The sequence below is a fragment of the Taeniopygia guttata genome, chromosome 8, assembly GCF_048771995.1.
Source record: "Taeniopygia guttata chromosome 8, bTaeGut7.mat, whole genome shotgun sequence".
In the NCBI taxonomy this organism is placed as follows: Eukaryota; Metazoa; Chordata; class Aves; order Passeriformes; family Estrildidae; genus Taeniopygia; species Taeniopygia guttata.
In genome coordinates this window covers 5,497,011-5,511,233 of record NC_133033.1, presented here as the reverse complement: position 1 = coordinate 5,511,233, position 14,223 = coordinate 5,497,011, and the positions used below count along the sequence as shown (strand labels likewise).

General features: G+C 42.4%; 1 protein-coding gene across 2 annotated transcripts in view; it reads right to left on the bottom strand.

Moving 5' to 3' along the window:
- Positions 1-10,241: 10,241 nt before the first annotated feature.
- The window catches only part of SLC1A7 (solute carrier family 1 member 7), a 47,642-nt gene continuing 43,660 nt past the window's right edge, over positions 10,242-14,223 (bottom strand). Inside the window, exons 10-11 of one of the 2 annotated variants that reach the window (XM_002193700.7) lie at positions 13,349-13,448; positions 10,242-11,539 (exon numbers count right to left, since the gene is read on the bottom strand). In XM_002193700.7, the coding sequence (XP_002193736.1) occupies positions 11,303-11,539; positions 13,349-13,448 (337 nt within the window). In that variant the 3' untranslated portion in view covers positions 10,242-11,302. The remainder of the gene's footprint in view (positions 11,540-13,348; positions 13,449-14,223) is intronic. The other variant, XM_072932914.1, reaches the window with a different exon arrangement.

Below are 14,223 nucleotides of genomic sequence, written 5' to 3'. Positions count from 1 at the left end.
TCTGAGGCAGCTAATCTGCTTGACTAAATGGTCTTTTCTTTTGAGGATTTCTGATTGAGCACATGTTGTTTTGCATACTGCATTCCACCATTGACTTGGAAACACAGTTGGCTTAATTTTTTAGCAGCTGTTTTCCTGCTGGAGATCTAGTTCCACTCTCTCCCTTTGGTTTCCCATGACAGTAATTTCAAGCTGTTGTTCCCTACCTTAGACAATTCAACACACTCATTAATCATAGAAGGAAAGATTGCTTCCTGAAAAAGTAAAAGCTGGCCTCAGAAATTGCAAAACCCCACATTTTTGAATATCAGCTATACAGCTGAGCAATAAAATATCCTTTCAACTGACTGCTGGGATAGATTTCTATGTAAAATGTCTACAGAAGGTAACTCAAGTCAATTAGCCATCTCCAGCAAACACCAGTGGGAGTTCTGCCAGTCTTCTGTGGAAAAGACCAACTTATTAAACTCCTGAACAAGCTGAGAATATGCAGATTTGTATAGTTTTATGGAGAACTGTTTGTTTGTCTTCAAACTTCTGTCCCTTGGACTAAGATTATGTGAAAAGTCAGGTGCCTCAGACTTCTTTGAATCTCTTGAGGGTTTGATGCAGTGAGTGCAGGTTCATTTTAGCGCCTGTAGAATCAGGTCCAAAATGTCAGGATGACACATGCAGCATTAAGCTTCTTTAGCAAGCAGCAGCCGTTGCCAAAGGAGACCCACCTACAGTTGAAGGTGCACATAGTATAAAGGTGAAGTTAAGAAACACTTAATCCAAGTTCGTTTCAAGTAGTTGCACACTGAATCTGTCCTTTAAATGGGGCAGTGTTTTCCCCCTCTAAAAAACACCACCACTCTTACCCAGTAAAAGCCTCAAGTGCTCCAAGATTCTTTGACTGTTCTGTAAGAGGTTGGTGAGGGAGAACCACAGGCCTTATTCCTCACCAACCTGGTATTGTCAGCACGTATGACATTGGACACAATGCTGTCAGGCCAAAATAGTAGTTAATTTCTTCCTTTTAAAGGGGTGAGAGATGCCATGAGGGATGTTGAAGAATAATCAGAAGTCCATGGGTCTAAACCTACATATTTTTTCACTGTGGGGGGTACCCATCATCCAAAAGTCCAATCCAGACCTTGTATGGAGCAGGACCCAGGAACAGGCTCTAATTTTATTATTTCCTGTAGTGAAAATGGGAGTTGGGAAGTTGGCCTTTTCTTAGGCTACAAAGAGGCAACGCAAACATTGCTTTCACGTAACTTCCTTCCTGTAATTTGCTTGGATTTGTGAAAAAGAAGAATAGAAGAGATTTAAGGCTGAGATAGATGTATGAATAGTGAAAACTTGAAGTCTAAAACATTCAATTGGCAATTTTATCCCTAAATATGCATTTGTACATGTTTGGTATTCCTGTGTGGTCTGTATGCAGCCTGAGGTCTGGGTTTATTTGCTGTTTTTCCTTTAAAAAAACCATGTTTCCTCATTACAGAGAATACTGCACAAAATGGGGGGAAATGGGATTTTTCTGAGCTATGATTTTTCACAGCGACAGGAGTACAAATGCAGCTTGAGAGCTATAAAGAATTAATCAGGTGCCAAAAATAGCTCGTGGATAATGAGCTTTTATTCCAGGCGGTGGGCACGTAGCCCATCTGTGTCTGCCATGTGGACGGGCGTTCTGCAGCCGTTCTCCCCTCACACGACCCTCCAGGATCCTCGCCCCATGGCCATCCCCCCATGGCCATCCCCTCATGAGGACTGGGGCACCCAGCGCCTGCTCCTGCCCCACACTGCCCGCTCCAGAGAACGCCATGGCTTCTTCCTTGGCCATTTCTGGGGGAAAAGGCCTGCGAGTGCTGCACCTTCCCCAGGGTTTTACCGCCCCTTTGCTCCCCGGCGCGGTGTGAGGGGCCGGGCGGGTGCAGGGAGCGCGTTCCCCTCTGCTCCCCGCAGCCGCCGGCTCCGCCTGCCCCAAAGGCACGGAGGGCCCGCAGCGGAGCGGGCGCCATCCCGCCGGCTGTGAGGGGAGCCGCGGCCGTGGCGGCCCCTCTGTGGGGAGGCCGAGGCTCTCCCCATGCGAGATGGTAGCCCGTGATTCCCTGTGCAAGGAGCACCATGATCCCCGTGTGAGGTGGCAGGAGGGGTGAGCTTCAGGGGCCCGTGGGGCGGAGGGAGGGAGGACGAGGCGGGGAGCCAAGGCCGCTGTGGGGCGGTGAGGAGCGTCCTGCCCTGCCTCAGGCGCCTCTCACGCCGTGCTGTGGTGTCCGGGGTCTAAGTGTTCTGTTTAATGAAAAATAAGTGCTTTACACAGTATATAGATACTCTTCGCAGGAAAAAATATTTAAAAACTAATGTTTTTTTAGTAAAGATGGGACAAGACTATTTAAAAGATCATATAGTGACAGGACAAGGTGGAACGTGTTCTGATTGAAAGAGAGTAGGTTTATATTAGATATTAGGAAAAAATTTTTTATTGTGAGGGTGGTGAGGCCCTGGCACAGGTTGCCCAGAGAAGCTGTGGCTGTGCCATCCTTGGAGGTGTTCAAGGTGAATTGGATGGGGCTTGGAGCAACCTGGTCTGGTGGAACGTGTCCCTACCCATGGCAGGGGATTGGAACTACATGATCTTCAAGGTCCCCTTACAATCCAAAGATTCTATACTTCTATGGGAAAAAAAACAAACAAACAAACAAACAAAAAAACCTTTGAAGAAAAACTATGGATGAAATTTGAAGGGAGATGTGGTGGGGGCAGAGGTTGCCAGTGCCTCCCATGGGGGAGCAGTGACAGCTCCTGAGGAACTGACTGCAGATCTGGCAGCGTGTCAGGGTCCCCGGCAGTGGACAGTGTCCCGGTGGAGCTGCTCCCTGGGGCTGGCAGCTCCCCCCTCACTGGGGGCTCTGGGCCAGGCAGCCCTGCCAGGGCGAAGAGCTGCTGCATCTGCTCAACAACTCAAGAAGAATCGCTGCTTTTGGGACTTGGAGATTATTTATTTTAGCTCTCATAAAACCTTTAGGACTGTACATTAAAAGGGCAGTTGGGGAAAGGATCCTCCAGCTCCTGCAGGTGCTGAAGAGCTGAGCTGGCAGGGTTGATCCTGAGGCTCTGTGGCCAAACGCCCTCCTCCTCTCCTGCTGCTGTGCAGGAGCAGGGGGAGTTTTCCTGAGCAGGCGTTCGGTGCATGCAGGAGTGAGGCTGGGGACCTGCATTAGCAAAGTGGATGAGAATGAGAAGTATCCTCCTTCCTGGGACCCCACTGCCAGTTCTTCTGCTCCCCAGTGGTCCATGCAGAGCAGGGACTGGGAGGGGTCTGATCAACACTTCTTGATTGTTCTCTCTTGAAAGTGTTTCCTGGTGGTAATTAAGTTTAATTTATGGTGCCCCTTCTCACCATGTTGATTGAGCCCACTAACATTTTTGCAAATTTTACTAAAAAAAAAAACTAAGGAAATTTATTTTGATTTAGCAAGAATAACGACATATTTTACAAGTAGAATTTTTGATGGGAAGCAGACTCTTGGGAAGCTTCCTGTTAATTGATTTCATTCTACAGTGTAATGTTGTTGAGTCTGGATTCCTGGATTTGGGTGTAGTTATCCTAAAAACTTAAACATCTATAGAGTCTTATATAACATACATAAGCTTAGTTTTTTTGGTTTGGTGTTTTGTTTTTTTTTTTTAATATTTCCTTCTCTAATGGATTAATTTTTGGAGGTCATTGTAATTGGTTTTTATGTTGCTAATGCAAGAACAGTGAGTAAATTCCCTAAAGAACTTGATTGCCTTTAGTGAGGAAAATATTGGTGTGCCCTGTAGCTGTGATTCATGCTGCTATTGTGAAGTCTGCCAGCTGTGAGATATATGTGTAGGCAATGGATGATAAATGTGTTCTAATAATCCAGTATACAAAGTATTTCCATAAAAATTCTTCAGTAGTATCCAAGGACATTAAAAAGTCCATCAAGAAAGTCCTTTAAATGGTTTTGAATCAGGCAAAGAGTGTTTTAATGCACAGTTGTACAGGCTACTCAAATTTTCCCCATGATAGTTCCAGAATCTCTTTTTAGCGTATGATTATGATACTGCTGAGAGCATTGCTTCTGATAAAAGTTGTATTGATTTTCAGTATTTTCAGCTCCAGTTGCATACAAGAAATTAATGAGACTCATTTTGTTACTTGGGATAGAATTGTTTGTTGACAGTCATCACAGGAATTAGTTTTAAAAAGATCTTAAGAGCTATCTTTTATGCAGGATTAAAATTAACTTTGCTTACTTACATAACACTCTAGATGTCTCCTGTTCTTTCTGGTGGACTTCTGTTTTGGGTCTGTTTATTGCAATGCAGCAGTGGAATAAAACTCAAAGCACTTCCCTGATGTGCTGAAGAGTTGAGTTGCTGTACCCTGAGGCACCCTCACCATCCACAGCTTGAATGATTTGACACTGGAATATTCACTTTGGTGGTTCCTGCTCTCTCTGCAAAGCAGCTAGGAGGAACCAAAGGGAATCTCCCAATGCCAAACCAGGCCAAAACAACCAAAGTGAATCTTCTAGGTTGTTCCCACTTGTGGGATGAACAAAATAGGATGCAGATCACCTCTTAATACCTATAGTGAAATTTACCCTGGAGTGCTTCTGCAGAAGGTGAGGTGGGGAGCCTGTACATCAGTGCTGTGCTCAGCACTAGTGTGGAGACCACAGCTGAGAAGGAGCTGTGGAAATTCTCCCAGTTGCAGAGCTTTTAAACTTCCTTTCAGAAGTTGCTGCTACAGCTAGATCCGACCACAGTGCTGGAGTGACACCCTCCTGTCCATCCTGATTCCTCCCTCCCCAGATATGTGGTTCGGAAAGATTAATGTCAGAAAAAAATCTTTCTTTTATTGAAAAAAGTGGATTATTTATTCTAAAACAAAGATTATACTGATTAACTATCAATATAGACTACCCAAATCTCTGCACTTTGTTTTCAGGAAAACTCATTAAAGAAATATGAAAGTATTTAAATTGAAAAAAAAGAAGGGTTGAAAATGCTCAGTTTGACTTAGTTCTGTATACTTTCCACATGTTTTTAATAGCCTAGTGGTAAAACCCAATACAACCACTAGAAGCAATGAAATCATAATGAAACATCTCAAGGTCAGTCTTGTTTTTCTTTTGGTTTTGCCATTTAGCCCATGCAGTTTTTGTAGCAGATGTAATATGAGATAGCTGTGAACATAAAACACTTCTTGTTTTGCTTCCCCTGCTTTTTCCATCTTATTAAAATACTTCTTTTTTTGGGGGGTGAGTGGTGGCCTAGAGATATCAGATCCCTTTTAGGAAAGCTCAAAAGCAGTGATTAACTACAGTGAGTTTCATGTGGTGGGTCAAAGCCTGGCTTTCAGCTGGTGTGGTGTGCAGAAACACAGAAGCATACATTTAGTTCCTAAATGAAATGCAGATCTCTCTTTGTGATGAAAGAGGGCCGATTGTAAAGGAACAGATGTAGAACTCTTTGTACCTTGCAGTACAAAGAGTTGGAACCTGTAAAGCACACCTATCACCTACCTGAGTAATCCCAGTGAATTCCCAGTGGAATGGGAAATCTGGTGTTTTATAGTGATTCAGTTACAAACTCTTCAGGAGCAACATTTGCTGGTTCTTGTGCTGGACTGTGTGCTCTGTGCTGGAAGGAGGGACAGCTGTGAAGGGAGTCACAGATGCTGTGGGTACCTCAGACTTGCCTTCAGTGGCCACGTGGGGACAGGAGTTTTGTGAGGAGAGGGATGCCTTGCTCCCTCCCTACAGCTCCAGCTATTGATACCATCTCTTCCTGGAGCCAGCAGGGAAAGGTTTGATTCTATTGAAGGAGAAGTGAGTGAATATTTTCCCTCTTCACCCACCATACTCCCCATCTTGTCTTTCTGAAGCCTTCTGTACTCGTTCCCCAAAATACCACTCTCAGTAACAGACTGCTACGATTTCACTTTGACAGCCTGTAAAATTTCTAAAATACCCTGTGACACAAATCTGCCAAAAGTCTTAGCTGTGCCAAATCTATTCCCATACATCATCTTCTGGGCAAAAGAGATGCAACTGTTGCTGCTTTATAAATGATGGCATCTGAGGTTCTGTCACTTAGAATGGAAGCCTGGCAATTCCTGTGACTATTGTGAGTAGTGCTTCCAGAGAGACAGAAGTGGCTAATCCAAGGTAATCATGAGCCCCCTTTACTGTGTTATGTAACTGTCTCAGTCTTCAGCTCATTTATCCTTACCATGCATCACCCTGTTGATTTAGAAAGGACCTTTTCTCTGTTTACAGAGGGGAAGCAAACCCTGCATTCTTGTGGTCACTTGGGGAGTCTGAGTGAATACCGAACCTGACCTTAAGTAGTGACCACCCTTCCTGTTCTATTGATCTAATCCATTTGGGGTTTTTTGGGACAAACCCTCTTACAAATTCCAGGAATATCAATCAGTATGCTCCAGAGTAGTTAGTGAGGAATGTAAATTTGAGTGTCTCTCATCTCAGTTGTAGGTGAAATCACAGGCTAAACTGAGAAGTTCAATACATGTGTTTCAGCTCAGTCCTTAGTGAATGAGTGCATTAAATTTGTCTGTTCTGGGGCCTCTTTTCCAAATGCAGCAAAGCCAGATATTTATTACTGCAAAAAGCTGTGCTCTCCCACTGCAAGGAAGGCAACAGTAGCATCACTGTAGAAAAACCTTCATTATTTTCTCTCCTCCCGGTACTTAGTCTTCAGGTGGGGAGGGCTGTGATCTCAGCTTTAGTGCCAGCAGAGGAAAGCAAGCAATGGCTCATTGTCTCTGTGGCTGTAGTGACAGGGCTGCTCTTGCTGGAAAAACACACCTGGGTGCTCAGCAGAGGCACAGACACGGGGGTGCTTAGCGTTGGGCAAGATCAAAGGCAGCCTGAGTTTTCCACATGCACTTCATCTCCCAGGTTACACATTTTGCCCGCACACAATAACCACCTTCTGCTAATAGTTACCTCATTTTTATGGAAAGCACAGAAAGGACTGAGGTCATTTCCAAGACTATCCATCTGGCTTGAAGATGAAGCTTTCTGTCTGCTTTGAAAGTATTATAAATCAGTTTGCTGTAGTTAAAAAGAGACTAAAATGGATGTTTGTTGTGGAATTGAAAGTGAGACCTCATCAAATGGGGTGTTACAGAGTTCCTGTCTTTTCTAAGTGCCATGGAATTGCTAGTATAGCAGGTGGGAAATTCCAATTTAGTGTTTTGACTATTTAGATAATCATATTTGTATGTTAGGATTCATATTCAGCTGGCACAAATAGGTGCAATTAAATAATTTAAATGGAATCAATTAAGACTAGCAGAGCATATGAATAACTATTAGTTCCATAAACTTCTGTATTTGGGTTGGCAGCCAAAAGCTCTTGGGAATTAGTGAGATGCATAAGTGCTCTGGTTGTATCTCTTTCTCTCAGTTCTAATTGTTGCATGAGGATTTATTACAGCAATTCAATGCTGCAGAACTTCCTTGGCATTGGCAAAATCCTCAAGAACCTGTTTTAATATGTCTTTAATGATGTTTTATGCCACAATAATCTGCAGTATCTTCTTTCCTCTCAGTAGTATCATCAGAGAAAAGGAGTTTCAAATTAACAAGCATAAAACCACTGCTTCTGATAAATATGTGCTAATTTGGGTTACTTCCAAATTCTTTTTCTATAGCTGTATGCAGTGGACCACCCTTCTTAATTATCTTCTTTCCCTCCTCAAGACTCTTCCCAAGTGTGCCTTTAGAAAACTTTAATTGGCCACATTCCCTTTTTGTTTGGCAGGGGGAGGCAACTTCAAAATAGGATTGAATGTTGCCAGTTAAGAAATATGTTCTTTCCACATATGCTTGAAATGATACCATGCAAACTGTTGTAATAAGTGATTGACTGGTCGATTGATTTTTTAATATAAATTTTTTGAGACTGTAAAGGTCACATGTTTGTTTTTATGCTCTTAAAGTAGGAGAAACATATTTACCAAAACAAAGCTTGCACTCTAACTTCATAATCAACAGCTATGTTATTTTTGTTGGAAGGAAGTGTGATTATAAACAGACCCATGCATACAAATATCTTGTGGAACCTACTGCTAGTATACTTGCACCATGCATCAAGCTGCTTGACAGCACACACCACAAGACACAGGAAATAGCTAACAGGAGGAAAACTTAGCATAGAAATGATCAGAAATGATCGTAGGATCAGTGTTCACCTCTCCCAGCTAACAGTGGTGTCTTGTGTTCAGTACAGAATGACTGCAGTAGCAGTCAGGTGCCCCAGTCAAGGACACAATACACTAGGCAACACATATTCACCAGAACCAAGACCCAAAGTGCCTTAGACCTCTAGTTACAGCATTTCATACCACAAATGGAAAAGGCCGGGTGAGAAACAGGACCACTGCCTTCCTCCCAGCTAAATGGGAGGCACAGATTGCTGTAAACCCCAAGTTTTAAAAATCCAAACAGTAAGATGTTAAAAACATAATGCATTTCCAATTGCAAAGCAGAACTGGACACTCTTTAAGTAGGGTTTGAATGCAGAAAGCTGATTTTAAACCAGCCTGTTGCTTCCATAAAAATATGCCTTCAAACATGAGACTCCCACATTACCTTAATGTGAGAGCATAATGGGCAAAATTGTGGTTTTCTTTGTTGTGCAGGACTTGAGCAGCACAACTGACTGCTGCTCTTTGGTGCTTTATTTCGTTTGAAGTTCTCCTTCTAGGAGCTGCTTAAGCACAAGAGTTGACTTAGACCTCTTGAGCCATGACTGCACTGAGGTGTCACACCAAGTAAGCTGTCTCAGAAAAGGGGCAAAAGGATTTGCACTTGTAGTTAGCCGAAGGTTGTAGGTGACTGTGCTAGAAGGTGGTGGTAAGGCTGGGAGCACTTTCTGCTTGGCACAGTGTCATGGTGTGTGGGCAGACTCTCCTAAACCACTTAGTCTGGGACTACTTGTTCCAAATCTTGGATCCACTTGGCATCTTTCTTTTTCATTTTTATCTATGCAAGGTGCTTGTAAAAACGGATAGATGACTGGCAGGATTATACTATCACTTCATGTAGCTGTAATTGACTGGGTGAAGTTGAAACTTTTGGTTGTGTTTTCTTTGTGGGCACAGTTGGCACACAGAGACCCTGCCTGGTCCATGTGCCCTTACCCTGTCTCATCCGTGGCTGCTTGATCTTGTCCCTGCATCACCCCTTCACTTGTGTTGACACAACTGTCTGTTAGGACTGTGCTAGAAACATATGTGAACTGGTTTGAATTAAAAATACTTCTCATCTGGTTCTTTGTCTGGCCTCATAAATAACTGGGTCTGTACAGCTGGGAGAGGAGGGGAGGCAGTGCAGGCAGGAATGGACAGCTGGGGAGGGATGAGGGGAACCTCCAGGAGCTGCAGTGCTGCTGAGATGTACAGGATCAGATGTGTTTGTCAGTCAGTGCTTCTGCCCATTCAGAGGGGCACAGACCAGCCTCAGCTCTCCCCAGTCACTCATTCTTGTGACACTCTGCAGAGCAGGTCCTTTACTGGACTTGTTCTGGAGCAAACTGCTCTGAATCATTTCAGTTCTTCCCTATTCTTTGTGTTCTGAGTTTGTTGTTTTCACTCTAGGGTCAAATCAGGAAAACAGTTAGCAACTGTACATATTTACAAAATAATTCATAATTTCTACTACAAAGAGGACCTATGTGTGTTCTTTCTGGCTTTACTGCTTGGTAATTAAACTACCTATACTACAGTGTTCCGAGCAACTATTCAGTGCATGATATAAGAAATAGTCTGAACAGGAGCTCTTAAAAAAGAGGTGAATGTGTACATCCCAGGAAAAGCACTAATCATGAATGAATGATACACTGAATCTGCAATGAACTAATGCATGAAACACTTCTGCTTCTGGTTAATGCAGAAATTGTCCTTTTTGACTGGGTTATTTTTCCCTTACAGATGAGAAGAGCATGTTAGTATACCAGGCACATGGTATCTCAAGCTGCTATGCCACAAGTAGCTAAATATAATATATCAAGTGTATCAGTATGAGCTGGTATGTAATTTCTGGATCAAATCCCAAATTTTCAAAAGGTCTCCTCACTTCCACTCCCTATTTTAGCAGAGACATAAGACACTAATAGTAGAAATGCACAGACAGCCTGTTTTTAAATGGCAGGTTTATTAAAAATGTTCTCTATCACAAACATTGGAAACATATGCAGCAGATTTTACTGTAAATGAAAGATTCAGTAGACAGTGGAAAGGGAGTGACTGTCAACTGAATTATGAGAAATAATGGGGCAGTTTCCACAGCAAACTCCTCACAAAACCCCATTTTAACTCAGCATGGTCAGGTCCCACTTTGTGTTCAGTCTGCCCTTTGGACGCAGCACATCGTTCATGAGCTTGAGCTTTGAGTTTATACAGTAGAACATATATTTACAGTGGAACAACCTATAGGTTACAGGAGAGGACACATTAGCACCAGTGCTTATGGATTAGAGCTCACATCGCCTCTGCCACTGCATGTGCATGCAACTGACTGTACTGAAGAGTTAGGTTAAAAAAAGGTTAATAAATCTGGCACTTGGAAGGCAAACTGTGCTCTGCAGTGACCTAGGAAATCTTTGTGTTAGATATCACACTTGACTGCCTGTCTCTGAAAGCTGTTCATCACAATTACTTTAATGACCTTTCTTTCACATATGCACACTTCACTTCCCCTGTGCTTGCACTGTTATTTAGGAATAGATGTAACACCTTGAGATCAGGAAATCAGTGTGATTTTCTTACTGCTGTTCTAAAACTAAGCACAAACTCTATATTTAGTGAATATGAGACAAAATTAGTATCTGTAGCAATTTTGGTGAAACATTTTCACATAGCAAAAATTCTACAGTGTTGGTAATTACTGAGATTCACAAAAAAAGGCTTTGGTTAGAAAATCAAAAAGGGTCAAATAAAAAAAAGCTTTTAAAAAAAAGGAAGACAAAGGAGTGTCAAATACTATATTGAAGTCAGTGAGTGCAGAATAAAACAGTAGCAGTCCATTAGTTAATTTTTCAGTAGTAAAATCTTCCACCTAAATAAGCCCATGTCTCTTGCAAGCTGTGTGCCTTTCTTGACGTTCACAGCTGGTCTCCTAGCTCCAGTACAAGCAGGGTGGCGATAAATCCACATTTTCCTGTTCAAGGCAGAGAGTCCTTCTTCCAGCTGTGAGGTAGAGATTTGGTATCAGGTCACTGGGGTGTGAGATACCTCTGAGTGTAGCAGTCACACATTTGTTTCTAGTTCATTTATTTCAATAGTGCAGTGGTCTTTACTGTTGGATTTCTTAGTGTGATTCTCCACTGGAGTTTCTTCTTGCTCCACTTGTATGGGTATATGGTGCTGCAACTCTTTCACTGTTTCTGGTCCACGAGATTCATTCATGGTCTTCACACAGCCATTCCTCTGGTAAGCCACAATCTGATGGATGTTAATAGGCTTAGTTTCACAGATCAATGGCACCTATGTGAAAAGCATTAAGATCTGGAATACTGCCACTGGTTTCTGTATACAACAGGAAGGGAATTTTTACTTGTAAAGCCTGTGGGCTGCTTTACTTTCAGCAGGATTATATAGAGCCCCCATGGACTTCCAGAAGCTGTTTCTCATATACACTAAGGCATGAAGTAAAGGAGTCTCTGTAAAAATGCAAATTCTGTCACAACTCTAATTGAACTTACACTCATGGTAACAGCTGCTTCCCCTTGGTAGAATGATACAAGTAGGGTAAACAGAGACCAGAATTCCAGAGCTCACTTCAAAAGGTACAGACTCTCAATGGCCACTGTGCTGAGCTCTGGACAGTGCTTGCTCTTGGGTGCAATTAAATGGACCAACAACCATTTGTTGTTGCCTTATGCCTTTCTTCTAACCCAGTAAAACAACACCCGTCTCTTCAGTTTTGTCTCTTTTGAAGGAAATAAAGGGGATTTTATTAACTGATTCATAAGTTAAATGTGGAAGTGTTCTTTAAATCAAACCAGATTCTGACTGGGAAAGTAAGACGTAAATACTGGCAAAGAAAGGAGGTGGGCTTGCAGCTGAGAAAATAAGGCCTTTGGGTATATATTACTAACTGCACAAATTATGCAGCCAAAATGTATGGCAGACTAACGGTATATTTTAATACCATTACAGAGCATGATTCAAAGAAAAATCTCATCACAGATGACTAAATAATCCCTCAGGAGGGATTTCATATTACTGCAGCATCTCTTCTTAAGTTCTGACTGAGTTCTAAATACAGCAGTGAAATGTCAGGAGGCCTGTGTTATGCAGGAGCTCGGCCTACACTTCTGGCTTTGTAATGGATGACCTATCTTGTCCATAGGTTGTATTTTAGGGGGTTTGTAGGTAGCTGCATGTGTAGCCCCTATAGTCAGGCCTAATCCTCTCATCAGTAATTACTGCAGGTGCTAATTACCTCAGAGGACACTATCTGTCTTTTTACATGCTACTTGAAAGAGCAGGAATTTTAAATGAAAGTTTTAGGAAGGGGATCCCAATCAATGGGATTGACCACAAAATTGTAGAATGGGAGAAATAATGATAGAAACAAAACTTTGTTATTTGTGTGGAATACTACAGATGATGCACAGAAATGAAACTTGTATTGTGAAGATTAGTCCTGATGAAGAAAAGTTCCTGCAGGAACTATTCTGTCTTTGTGGAAGAAAGGTAATGAAAGTCTGCCATGAGCTAAAATGGGTGGAAATTAGCTCCTCCAAATCTGATGGGCTCATGGAATTAGGAATCTCCTTTGTCAAGGATTGAAGGAAGAACATGAGGAGTTCCTGTTACAAGGAAAGACTGAATTATGCATGCCAAAGAGGAAGGAGAAATGCATAGGAGTGGAAGGAGGCAGGGGCAGAATACAGAGATATGTGTGCTGTATGAAATAAGATACAGAGGAGGAAAAGCAAAGCTGTAAGGAAGGACTTCTATTAAATGTAGAAAGCATGAAGATGTCTGAGAATGAAGTCTAGAATGGAGTCATGTGCTCGTGCTAGTCTGGAAAGAAAATTATTGCAAGGGTGGCTGAGATTATGCTGACTCAGGGGCTTGCAATGCCCAGGGTAGTTGCTTTTGATGTGAGCTCATTGATTATGCATATACACATGCATGGATACCTTTACCTCTCCATAATTCAGCTGCCCATTGCCCAATTCTGTCCTCTCTCTGAAACACCTTTTATAAGCTGGAGAAACCAGATGTGGGAGCTCACAGGTTCCATGCCATGGAACAGCACACCCTGGCTCACAGTGTGGTTACCTCGTCACCATCCTTGATGAACTCCTTCCGGCAGATGTGGGCCATGATCCCAGCAGCCAGCGCGTCCCCCAGGACATTGATCATCGTTCTAAACCTGTCTCTGGAAAATGAAACAGCAACGGTAAGGTGTTGGCTCTTTGGGTACATTCCTGTGCCTCCATCAGCCGTAATTATGCCTGAAGGCCAGTTTTGCTGGGTTTATGAGCTAAAATGTTTAGAAATGTTAAGAAGTTTGGTATCAAGCATCCATTAGTTATTGAGCAGCTCAGTTGGGTTTTCCAGCCTTTTCTGAGCTTGGTGTGTTGTGCTGCCACACACTTGATTGTGTAACTGAGCTAAGAGGAGCAGCTGTGTTCCCCTAGAGATGCAAGCTGATTCAGCCCTGAAAAGGTGGAACTGCACATCACACCTGCATTTCTGTCCCAGTTTGTATGTTGAGGTCCAGCAGTATGGCCTGATTTGGAGACTGGTGCTGCAAATGTCTGAATTCAATAAAAGCAGAGATCAGCCAGCGCAACCAGTCCCTTATATTAGTGATCATGGTACCAATCTTAGCAACCAAAGTGCTACTTAAGAAGATTATTGTATTGGTAGAATGGGCAGGATACAATCAAAATAATTCACAAGATTCCTACGTAACTACACTCACAAACCAAGGAGCCACTGACCATATTTAAGTAATGTTCATTCCTGTAAAACCTGTGGTGACTCTGGCTCTTATGCTGGCTATGCAGTACCTCTTAAAGACTTTCATTTTCAGTTACCTTTTCCAATTTAAATTTATATGCTTGACAGTATTTTGTATATATAGTATATATATATATTTGTATATATAGTATATATAGTTGAACTATTTTTCTTTTATTCATTTATGG